This window comes from Gopherus flavomarginatus, chromosome 8 (assembly GCF_025201925.1).
Source record: "Gopherus flavomarginatus isolate rGopFla2 chromosome 8, rGopFla2.mat.asm, whole genome shotgun sequence".
NCBI classification, from domain to species: Eukaryota; Metazoa; Chordata; order Testudines; family Testudinidae; genus Gopherus; species Gopherus flavomarginatus.
The window spans coordinates 1,227,422-1,239,526 of record NC_066624.1 but is presented as its reverse complement, the minus strand read 5'-3'; the positions used below and the strand labels follow the sequence as shown (position 1 = coordinate 1,239,526).

Sequence of the window (12,105 nt, the reverse complement as noted above, 5' to 3'; positions counted from 1 at the left end):
CTGAGGTCCAGCGGGGGGGGGCTGTTGGAGGAGGTCCCAGCCACCGCTTCATCAGGGGAAGAAGATGAGGAGACCCCTGGCAAGAGGGTGTCCAAAGGGGGGTCTCCCTCGGCCCTCGCCTCTGCCTCAGGAGCCAACGTGGAGTCCTGTTGCTTGGATCCTTCCTCCCCATCCGGGGAGGGAGGGGGGCGAGACAACGAGGCCTCAGGTGCCCTGCGCTCTGCAGTCGGCGGTCTAGCAGGGAGCTGTTGGGGGCCCTGGGCCTGATGATACGCCCAGGGTGTCCAGAAACCCCATTGCTGTGGGGCTGCGTCCTGCTGTGGAGGCTCGCTGAACAGCTCCGCCTGCCGGCCGGTGCCCAGCGCGTAGCCACTGTCCGCCAGCGAAGACACGGACGGCTGCCTCGAGGGCCATGGCGGAGCGGACCCTGGATGGTAATGGTCCGCGCGTGGAGCGGTACCGGGCGTCGCTTCGGTGCCGGGATCGGGACCTGCCACCGGTTCGGTACCGGGAGGTCGACCGGGACCGGGACCTGCCACCAGCTCGGCGCCGGGAGGTCGACCGGTGCGGCGAACGTCTGGATCGGCTCCTGGACTCGCGGTGCCGGTAACGGCGGCTGGAGTCCGACCGCGATCGTCTCGGTGTCGACCGGCGCCGCGAGTGCGACCGGTACCGCTGAGGGGAGCGGTGCCGGGACTGCGAGCGGCGGCGGGATCTGGAGCGACCTCGACGTCGGGACCTGGAGCGAGAACGAGAGTCCCGGGACGGTGCCGACATCATAGGCTTGCCTCTGGACACAACCCGCACCGGAGGTACCGGGGGTGGTAGCTGCGTGGGCTCGGTTAGGGCTATGAGGTCCCGTGCCGAGGCGAAGGCCTCTGGTGTAGATGGCACCACTATCTCAACCCCAGATGTCATGGGGGAGCTTGGCGGCACCGGACTCGACGGACCCGCCGGGCCCGGAGTCGACGGTGCCGGCGGCGCCGCGGCCGATACTGAGGCCGGGCGCTCCACTCGGGTGTGCCTGGCCGGAGTAGTGGACTTCGACGGCCTAGGCTCTGTCCCCGGTGCCGGAGAAGGTCGGTGCCGGGGAGTCTTCTCGGTGCCGGTGCGATCCGGTGCCGGCGCCGACATCACGGCCTGCGAAGCCGCCGGGTCAAGTGCCGCCTCCAGGAGGAGAGTCCGGAGCCTTTGATCCCTCTCCTTCTTAGTCCTTGGCTTAAAAGCCTTGCAGATGCGGCACTTGTCGGATCTATGCGATTCCCCCAGGCACTTCAGGCACGCGTCGTGGGGGTCGCTCGTGGGCATAGGCTTCTTGCAGGCCGCACACTGCTTGAAGCCCGGCGAACCAGGCATGAGCCCGGTGCCGGGTGCCGGGAAGGGCTAAGCCCCCGGCGAAAAACTATTTACAGCTACTTAACACTTAACTACTACTATCTAACTAACAGACTAATTAACAACTACAATAGAGATAACGATAGAAAAACAAGGAGAGCTAGGGACGTGGAGGACAGCTATGCCGCGCTCCACAGTTCCAACGACCGACACGGCGGTAAGAAGGAACTGAGGAGCGGGTGGGCCGGCAGGGATATATATTGGGCGCCATGGCGGCGCCACTCCAGGGGGCGACCTGCCGGCCCACTGGAGTTGCTAGGGTAAAAAGTTTCCGACGAACGTGCACGCGCGGCGCGCACACCTAACTGGAATGGATGTGAGCAATCACTCGAAGAAGAACAGCTTCTATATGAGGAGAGATTAAGACTGGGACTGTTGAGCTCAGAAATGAGATGGCTAAGAGGGGTGTGATGGAGGTCTATAAAATCATGAGTGGTGTAGAGAAAGTGAATCAGGAAGCATTATTTACTCCTTCTCATAACACACAAACCAAGGGTCACTAATGGAGTTAATAGGCAGCAGGTTTACAACAAACATAAGGAAGTACGTCACTCAAAGCACTCTCAACCTGTGGAACTCGTTGCCAGGGGATGTTGTGAAGGCCAAAACTATAACTTGTATAATTCACAAAAGAACTGGATAAATTCATGGAGGATAGATCAATCAATGGCTATTAGCCCAAGATGGTCAGGGATGCAACTCCATGGTCTGCGTGTCCCTAGTCTCTGACTCCCAGAAGTTGGGACTGGATGGACCACTCAATAAATTGCCCTGTTCTGTTCATTCCCTCTGAAGTATCTGGCACCTGGTACTCTCAGAAGACAGGATACTGGGCTAGATGGACCACTGATCTGACTCAATACGGCCATCTTTATGTTTGTACATTCTGAAAGTTTTTCTGAAATTTTCCTTGCTGCCGTTTAAGACCATTACTTCTTAACCGATGGACATGGAGAACAACTGATCACCGTCCTCTTTGTAATATCCCTTCACACATTTGAAGATTGTTACCAGGATCCCCATTAGTCATCTTTTCTTAAGATTAAACAAACCCAGTTTGTTTAATCTTTCCTCACAGATCAGGTTTTCTAGCCTTTTTATCATTTTGTTGCTCTACCCTGGACACACACACTCTAATTTATCCACATTTTTTTAAGGTATTGTGCCCAGACCTGGGCAGAGTACTCCAGTTAAGATTTCAGAGCCACGTAATCCAGGACAGTTGCCTACCATGTCTTATGTCATATTGGCTTTTTTCACAACCGCATCGCATTGACTTGTGTTCAGTTAGTGATCCAACCCCAGATCCTTTTCAGCAGTTATACCACCTACCCAGTTATAACTATTTTGTAGTTGTCCATTTGGTTTTTCCTAAGTGTAATACTTTGCACTTGTCTTTACTGAATTTTTCTTGTTGATTTCAGACCAATTCTCCAATTTGCAAAGGTCCTTTTGAATTCTAATCCTGTCCGTCAAAGTGCTTGCAACCCCTCCACGCTTGGTGTCATCTGCAGATTTTATGAGCATACTCCGCTCTCCATTATCCAAGTCATTCATGAAAATATTGAATAGTACCAGACCCAGGGCTGATTTCTTGCAGGACTCCACTACATATGTCCCTCCCAGTTTGACAGTGAACCACTGAATGCAGTGTTTCAACCAGTTGTACGCCTAGTTTATATTTAATTTTGTTTATGCCATATTTCCCTAGTTTGCTTTTGAGAATGTCATCTGAGAGACACTGCCAAAAGCCATACTAAAGTCAAGATACATTACTTCTTCTTCTTTCCCCTATCCACTAGGCCAGGTACTCTGTCAAAGGAAATTAGGTTGGTTTAGCATGATTTGTTCTTGACAATATAACCTATTTTTGTCTAGGTGCTTACAAATTGATTTTTTCCTGTATATACCCCGGTATCAAAGATAGGGTGGTTGACTACTCTGTAATTCCCTGGGTCCTCTTTGTTCCCCTTTTAAAGATAGGTACTCCGTTTGCCCTTCTCCAGACATCTGGGATCTCACAAGTGCTCCAGGCATTCTAGAAAATAATTGCAAATGGTTCCGAGTTTGCTTTAGCTAGTTCCTAAAGTACCCTAGGGTGAATTTCATCAGGCCCTGCTGACCTGAATACAGCTAGCTTATCTAAATATTCTTTAACCTGATCTTTTCCTTTTTTGTCTTGTGTTCCTTCTCCATTGTTTTTAATATTAATGGTGTTAAGTATCTGGTTATAATTTACCTCTTTAGTGAAGCAAAATAGGCAATTAATACCTCGCCTTTCTTCACATCATCATTGGTTAGCTCTTCTTACTCATTCAGTAGAGAACTTACACTTTCCTTCACCTTTCTCTTGCTCCTAACATATTTAAAGAACCTCTCCTTACTGCCTTTTATGTCCCTTGCTAGGTGTAACACATTTTGTGCCTTAGCCTTTCTGATTTTGTCTCTACCTGCTTGTGCTATTCTTTTGTACTCCTCCAGAGCAATTTATCCGTGTTTCCTTTTTTTGTAGGATTCCTCTTTTCGGGTCATTAAGGCGCTCCTGATGGAGTCATAATGACCTTTTTACTTTTTTTCTATCTTTCCTTCCCATTGGGATAGCCTGCTGTTGTGCCTTAAATATCGTCTCCTTGATAAGCTGCCAGCTCTCCTCAACTCCTTTGTCCCCTTATTTTTTCCCATGGGACCTTATCTACCAGTTGTCTAAGTTCGTCTGCTTTTTTAAAGTCCTATGTGCTTATTCTGCTGCTCTCGCTCCTTCCTTTCCTTAGAATCATGAAATCTGTCCTTCAAGTAGTGTCCCTGTGGGCACTCCACTCCAGGTGCGTCTGTACCTTTGATCAGAGATGTTTGGTAGCAATGCCCCCACACCTTTGTGCCCTGGGTGGAAAGTATAAAGGGCTGTATGGTCGAACAACCATCAGTTTCATTTCAGCCAGCTTCAGGCTGGCAGTATGCTGTATGCCTGTTCTCTTTAATGGTGAATTTAGCAGTTAGTTAGTATCTGGTTAGTTCTTTGGTAGTGTTTTATAGTTCCTGGAACAGTTGTTCCCTTTTTTCTTTCCATTTTTTAAAAGTATTTTATAGATATAAAATCTTCCCTTATTTTTGGTTATTTTGCTCAGGGATGCCAGGCTCTGTGGGATTTAAAAGGCACTTCTCTCACTGCGAGGCTCGCCTGACCAGTGACGGGCGTTCTTAATGCCTCTGCTGTTTGGGAGACGCTCATATTCCCTGTAAGTGCAAGATCTGCACTTTTTTCCCAAGGGTACATCCTGAAAAAATAGGGAGACCAAGTTTAAACTGATGATGATGGAGCAAGCCTTAAGACCAGCTTTGGATGCAGGGGCAGAGGACCCCCTTCCCCCCCCACCCCCCTTATAACTAGCACTTTTATATGTATATAGTGAAAACCAGTAAGTTTATTTAACAAAGTGCAGATTCAAGTGACCGCAGTAGAAGTATTGGAAACAAATGCTGTAGATAAAAGTAAATCATAATGTGCATTCTAGAACCTACACTTGCGTCACTAGCTGCTTTTCTCTCTTACAGAGCAATGGTCACCCAAAGTCCTTCCAGCGTTTTATACTCAGGCTTGTTTGGGCTCTTAAATAAGTCACACTGTCCGCTTGCATCCTTGATGAAAGATCCCAGGTGCTCGTCTGCACATCCAGATAGAACAATCCACTGCCCTTATGTCTAAGCAGGACACCCCTGCTGGCTGTCTTTTCCCTGTACACTCCTTTCCAGTAGATTGTGAAATCTCTTAATCAGCATCTGGCTTAGTGTGAAAATAGGCCTATGTTGGCGGACACACTACATAATGGCCAGATAAGGAGATAAGCATCTTTTACCCCATGCCTGAAAGGAACCTGTCTGAAACATGCTACCTCCTGGTTACCTGTCTTAAGAACATAATTTTCAGTATAGACATGCAACTTCTTAAATATGATCCATCCATCCATTTCAGTGATTGATGACCAGTGGGCTACTGGCTCTCTGCAGAGACCTCAGACTCCACCCTTTTGTGAATTATATCCAATGCATGGAATCTCTGTAAAACTGTGAATCCTCTGTGCCCTCTGCTAGTTTGAACTACAAGGTTCTGGGGTCACATGGACTGCAGCAGAAGACATGGGATTGCCTGGGCTTCCCAGCACACCTCTGTTCTTTGGGTGAAGTGGAAAGATGTTGGTGCTGGAAGGAATTGCTGGAGCTGAAGTTGTATTGCACAGGGCAGCAAGAAAGCATGTGAAGTTAGATATGTGACCCAGTCGCTTGCAATACAAGTCTGTAGGGGTTGCACCAGGGCCTAGCTCGCTGATGCATGGAGGGTTCCCAGCACTGGTGGTGGCGGTAGCTTTTGTCTTGTTGTTTTAAGTGTTTAAAAAAAAAAAAAAAACACATTCAGACTGTTCTCATCCATACCTGGCAGGGAGATGAACCGGAGACAGACGTATGAACAAGCCAACAAGGTCTTTGACAAAGCCATGAAATTGGAGCAGGAGTTTGGAGAGTATTTTACAGGTAAGAGTCCTGGATGGGCAGGAGTGACCCCTTCAGCACCACCTAGCGGTCAGGGTCATGGGAAATTGTCCCACCCCTCCAAAAACAATCAAGAAATGGATTCGAGTCTGTCAATGTGGCTTCATGCAGGGGCCCTTCAGCTATCCGGAGGTAATGGCAAACCTGCCCTGGAGACGCAGAGGGAGGCAGTCATACAGGATCTTCTGAATTGCTGAAGGCAGCAAGGAGAAAAGGGGCCAATAGAAAAGCAAGACTTACGAATGCTGCTGAAGGGCTGCATGGGACCAGGGATTTTAGCACATGAGGGCAGGGAGCACTAGAGAGACGGACCATTTAAAAGAGTTCAAGGATGAAATTAGTGACTTGACGGGTGAAGACTGAACTGCGTTTTACAGTCCGTCTTCAAGAAAAGCATGGGCACTTGGCTGCTTAGGAAGAGAAGCAGCATTTGCTGAAGGGCCGGTAAGGGAGTACTTGGCAACTTGTGCCTCCACATATCAGCTGGCCAGCACAGCAGGTGTCCTCACGCGTTAAGGAAAATAGCGGGCATGCTGTATCACAGCATTCTGGAAAATAATGGGCAGCTTTGGAGGCACCAAGGCTGAAGGGGAGCAAATGTGTTACCAGCTTGAAAGGAAAGGAGTGATCCCACCAGTTGCCATCTCAAATGCCAGACTGCTACCCTAGGAATTTTCCCAGCCAAAACACCTGGCAGAGGAGTTCAGGCTAGAATGGGCCAGTTTCTGGGAGGTTAAAACCCTCCCCAGAATATTGTCCTTTCACAAAGGTGAGCAGGAGAAGCCCGAGGAATTCCCAGTGCTTTTTGATACGCTTACGCCAACAGCTTGGGGAAACAGGCGAGGCACACTGTGTCTTTATTTGCTACCAACAGACAGTTTCATGTGGAAAATAAGTTCAAATTGGCTCCTTTGAGCTGAAAATGTGGGTAAAACCCATAAACAGGGTGCTGGTAACTGGGACCATCTCAAGGGGGGAGAGGGACCTCTTTGGAAGCTGGGGTGAGGCAGACCTTATTTAACATGTTTGTGATCATAGAGACAGGGTGAGCTGCACATGGGTAACATTCCCAGGTGACACTAAATGGGAGGAGGCTGGAAACATGGGCAGGAAATAATGGAATGGGATTCTGCTGGGCAGGGAAACCAGGGGGAGCAGGAATGGCAGAGTGAGCCCTGCAGCAATAAGGGGGAACAGATTGGATGATTTTGCAATGTAAAATGGCTGCAAAAGAGCCACTGTGATTCTGGGCGTCATGTACAAAGGCCTCGTGTCATGGATCATGGAGGGGGGATAGACTGCCTGTCTGTAGGGCTCTGGTGTGTTGTGGGAGCCAGAAAAATTTGACAAATTGTGAGGAATCTAACAAAAAGCAACAAAATGATCTGGGGGCTGGAGCAAATGAGTTCTGGGGAGAGAGAAAGCCAAATCTGCCTGGCTTCATTAAGCATTGAGTCCAACTCAGTAGGACAAAACCAATCATCTACCGTTAAGTGAAGGCAATGACAACAACAGGAAGGGGTTGTGATCCCCCAAGGTGTTACCGGAAAAATAAGATGGGATTGCAAAAGGGAAAACGTGTGAACTTGAAACTTTTGGGCAGTGAGATGCGCTTGGCTGGGGAATCCTCTCCCAGGAAGCCCCAAGAACTTCTCCCCTTGGAAGTTGGAAATTAAACTAGGTCCCTGGGCCTGCTGGAAGCTGTAATGAGCCAGTCTTTATGAAAGTGCAGCAGCTCCTGCTCAAAGGTGGATGAAGTAATGAATACTGAATACTCCCAAAGGCTCTGTACCTAGTGTGTGTTAATGAAATTATCTGAAGTTGATTCTCAGTCCCTTGTTGAGAGACCAGTTGGTACTTTGTACACGTGAAAAGAGTATGCCAACATTGAGATCAGCATGAGCTCTCCCTAGAATTAATCTGCTTGGAGGTACTCTGTATCCTTAACTCCCCATGTCCCTGGTTTGCCTGTTCACCTAGCGCAGATCCAGAACTACTTACCGGATTTGCTCAGGTCTGCTGGTAGCTGTGCCGCACCGTTCCCTCCCATCCCCTCTGGCTGCTTTGCCTCACTAGCTGCGCAAGGGACCTTTGCATGGTGTGGGCAGGTGTGGAGCAGTGTTGCCTGATGTTGACTCACTGGCTTCTTCTTTCCCTTTTTAGCCATTGTACAAGGAGACTCTCTGGAAGAGATATACAACAAAATCAAACAGATCATTGAGGACCAGTCTGGGCACTACATCTGGGTCCCGTCCCCTGAGAAACTCTGAAGACTTCCCCCATCAACTTCCTTGTGAGCAGATGTCTGAAATCCCTCCCTCACCTATGCCCCAAGGCGGGGGGACATGAATACTTCTCCTGCCCCCTTTTTTAGATCGTCGCAAGATTGAGTTTTCTAGTCCTGTTTCTTTTTGTTGGGATGAATCAATCTCACTTACCACGTGACTGTCCCCACCATTCCTGCATGGACCTTCCTGCTGCTCCATTAGAGACAGATGAGATCCCATTCAAGTCATTTTTTTATTATTATTAAAATTTAACCCAAGAAGCAAGATGGGAGGAGGCAGCTGAGGACTTATGTAAAGAACAACTGAAATAATGGATTTTTTTTAATATGAGCTAGGACTGGAGCTCCTGGGGGCATTTCTCCAAGCATGTGTCACTGCCTTGTAGCTCTGAACAGTGCAACAGAAAGCATTTTATTTATCTGTATATGTAATGTGTATATATAATATATATATATATATATTATATATATATATATTATATATGTGTGGACTAGAAAACCTGAGGGACCTCCTAAAACGGTACTATATTATTGCAAGGATTTTTTAAAATTTGTTGTATCCCAGTCACTGGGCTTGGGAGTCCCACTCTGGTCAAGAATAGATTGAAATGGTACCAAGTGCTTCAGATGCTTCTCACATCTGGTCAGTTTTCTGAGAACCAAAGCCCAGATCTTTGGGGTAAAGCAGAGAAACTGGGATGCTGTGTGCGTGCAGAGAGGGCCGAGGGTCCAGAATAACCTGTAGCAGCTGATCTAAGTGAAACTGGAAGACCCAGACTGAGCAGGAGGCTGCAGAGTGAGAGAGAATGGATAAGACGTTATTAAATTGCACATTGTTTTACATACCACCTAATCTGTTTGCATGAGAGGTTTCCTTTTTGTTCTATTTTTTTAAGCAGATGTTAAACCAAAACCATATTGTGTTGCTGTGTTAGCTTTTTTATTAGAATTTTCTCATGTTAATAATGACCTATGGGTATAAAATCCAGTTTTTTAACTTATTTTTTAAGATGGTTACATTGTAAATAGAATCCAGACCCAGGGTGTCACAGTTAGGAAATAATCTACAGCCCATATGGAATGAGCAAGCCAGCTGATCTGTGCTGCTGCCAGAACGCTTCAATGTGGATGCAGCAAATGCCATCCATCTGGTCTCCCTGGGGACCTTAGACTGGATTTGAATCTGGTGTGTGATATGGTGAGGGAATTCCAGTCTTCCTCATGAAAGCACACAGGAATTCCCCTCTGCTGCTGGGAGAAGACCATAGCTGTGCCTGGGATGGAAGCTCACAACGTCACAAATGAATAATGGAATTTTAATACAGAATTCCAGTAACTGTGAAAACTGCTGTGTCCCCTGCAAGGGGTGAGGACCTTTGCTGTGGAGCAGCTGTGCATGCAGAGCAGCAGAGCCCCTTCCTGAGTCCCTGGGACTCAGAGCTTGGCAGATAGTGCTTGTTCACCTCTTCTGTTTAATATTTCTACTATTGACAAGTGTCTGCATAAAGCCTATTCTAAAGTTTGGGATCCACTTTTAGAAAGTCTCAGGAGCTTTGCAGTCTGTTGGGTATGGAAATGCAGACAGAATTGTACCATCATGCTGTATAATCGAGAGATCTTATGACCAGGTGAGCAGTGTACGACCACAGACATGTAGTCTTCCTTGGACTGAGAGGCTGCTGCTTTTGAGAAGTGTGTTTGAATGTGGCTCCACCTCAGGAAAAGAGCTTCCAAAAGGATTTGTGGATTTTCCAATCTAGATTTTGTTTTTCAAGTACCCCCAATTCTAATGCAAAAGCCCTCTCCTCTGCAAGGAAAAATGTAAAAACTTTCTCCATGCCACATTCCTGTATACCAGAGCAAAGGAGGTCACCATAAAAATATGAGCAGGTATGTCTTCTTCCTTCCATGTGGTGACAGTTGGGTATTACAGAAGGAAACCAAGCTGTTCCTGACCTAACCTAATAGGATCAGACCACTGCTGTTTCCGGCTAGACAACACCATGCTAATACTGTCCACTCCCTGAGGTGATCGATAGCTGTTTGTGTCAGTGTGTTTTGTGCAGTGGTCTCAGTTTTAAATATGAGTGAGAACTGCTGTAAGTTTGTAGAGATACATTCTGGTAAGTGAGAAGCTATTCCTTCAGTGATTGACAAGTGTCACAGGAGACCAAAAGGGATTTAGCAATCCTGAGACACAGAAAGCTCATTGATGGAACCACTACTGTTAAGTGGAGCTAAAGGAGAGAGGACTGCTGTTGAGCTAGCCTCTCTCAATAAGGGTAGATTCTGGACATGGACTGATGTCCAGTGCTATAGCTACTGCCTGCTCTGTTGGTTCTGTTCCAGATGACACAAGCCCCATTCTCTAGAGAGCTGGCATAAGTGAAATAGGAGCAAGGTCCTAAGATGCTAGTCACAAGGTTCCAGTTCCTTTATTTTTTTCCTAAGAGCCTGTCTCCCTCATTTCTAGTCATATGGGGAAAAAGGCCAGTGTACTCCATGGCATAAGTGAAAGTATCCAATCAGTCATGACACTAGTTGGTTACCAGTATTTCTTCCAAGGAGACATATATTTTTAATAAACAGAGAGTTGCAATGAACTCTGACTCAGAAACCTTCTTGTAAAAACCTTTTATTGTGTAGTGGATCCCTGCCATTTGAAGGTTGATCCTGGCATCTGAGTGGGGTCTAGCTGGGCTGCAGTGAACCGAAGGGTTAGGCTCAACATGCCAAAGCCCGAAAATGTTTAGGTTTCCAGGTGGGAGGGGCTGGCCCCTAAAAATCAATCCTGAAGAGCAGTTGTTGGGTTTAGATTAGTGACCATAGCAAGAAGAAGGCCCCCTCTGCAGCTTTACCAGTGCCACTAGCTCTTTGAGATGGGGTTGTGGTTACAGGCCTTCCCTAATACTGTATCATAATATATTTGGCATACACAGTTGGACCAAAGCCCCTTGAGGACATGAGAATCTGTGGCGTGCAAGCAATGTGGGGAATTAGCTGTACCACTTTTTATCAGTGGAAATTATGTGCCTTTATGAAATCCCTGCTGCATCTGGTCCTGCCTGTACTGCAAAGGAGGGGACGTGGCTTGTTTTTCACTGATAGGAATATGAAACTAGGGGAGGGTCATACTAAAATTTAACTTAGTCAAACATGCTATTTGTACACTATTGATGGGCAGACATTATAATGACACAGCTACACTAAAGTAAAACAGTGGTGGTGGAGTTGTCTTAATTTATTGTAGTTAAAACCTATTTTTGAAATGCCCAGTGTACTCATTGAGTGTGTGAATGGGTTATGTGCTCTCATGGGGAGAGGCTACTATTTTAATAGTGCATCGCTGTACAATCCCAGTAGTAGGCCCAGCCTCAGAATCCAAAAAAAAAAAATCAGCTCCCACAGCAAAGGGCTGGAAATCAGTGTTTCAAAGTAAAGCCTAATTTAAAAAAGGACCTAATTTAATAGTTGGTTTAACTTGTTAAATTGAAACTTATAAAAAGTTGGAGCTCGTTTCCAGGTCATGTAGATGAGTTGAACTTTCCCCATTCTACACGCTCATAAACCATTTTTTAAAGAAGCGGTTTCCTGTATGGTTATTTCTATTACAGACACTTTAGAAGTGTAATTGAATAAATGAGTTTTGATTTAGTTGGAGTGACTGAAAGCTCTTACCCTGCAGTTTTCCCTTCAGAAGCTGGAGATGCAGGAATAAAGTGGCTTTTGAAAAACAGGTAACAGAAAGCACAACGTAGTTTACTGATGATTCTCAGGTTATAGTCCATGTTTAATTTTTTGTTAAGCATATTAATGATTGTCAGACTGAAAAGATTAATAGTCCCTCTAGTCTGGTTTCTGACAGTGGTGTATATGCC

General features: G+C 46.7%; 1 protein-coding gene across 7 annotated transcripts in view; it reads left to right on the top strand.

Annotated features, from left to right (window-relative positions):
* Positions 1-11,807, top strand: part of DLG3 (discs large MAGUK scaffold protein 3) — a 185,201-nt gene extending 173,394 nt beyond the window's left edge. For all 7 annotated transcript variants that reach the window (XM_050964919.1, XM_050964918.1, XM_050964921.1 and 4 more), the window contains 2 exons: positions 5,831-5,922; positions 8,104-11,807. In XM_050964919.1, coding sequence (XP_050820876.1) covers positions 5,831-5,922; positions 8,104-8,210 — 199 coding nt within the window. In that variant the 3' untranslated portion in view covers positions 8,211-11,807. The remainder of the gene's footprint in view (positions 1-5,830; positions 5,923-8,103) is intronic.
* The last annotated feature ends 298 nt before the right edge of the window (positions 11,808-12,105 follow it).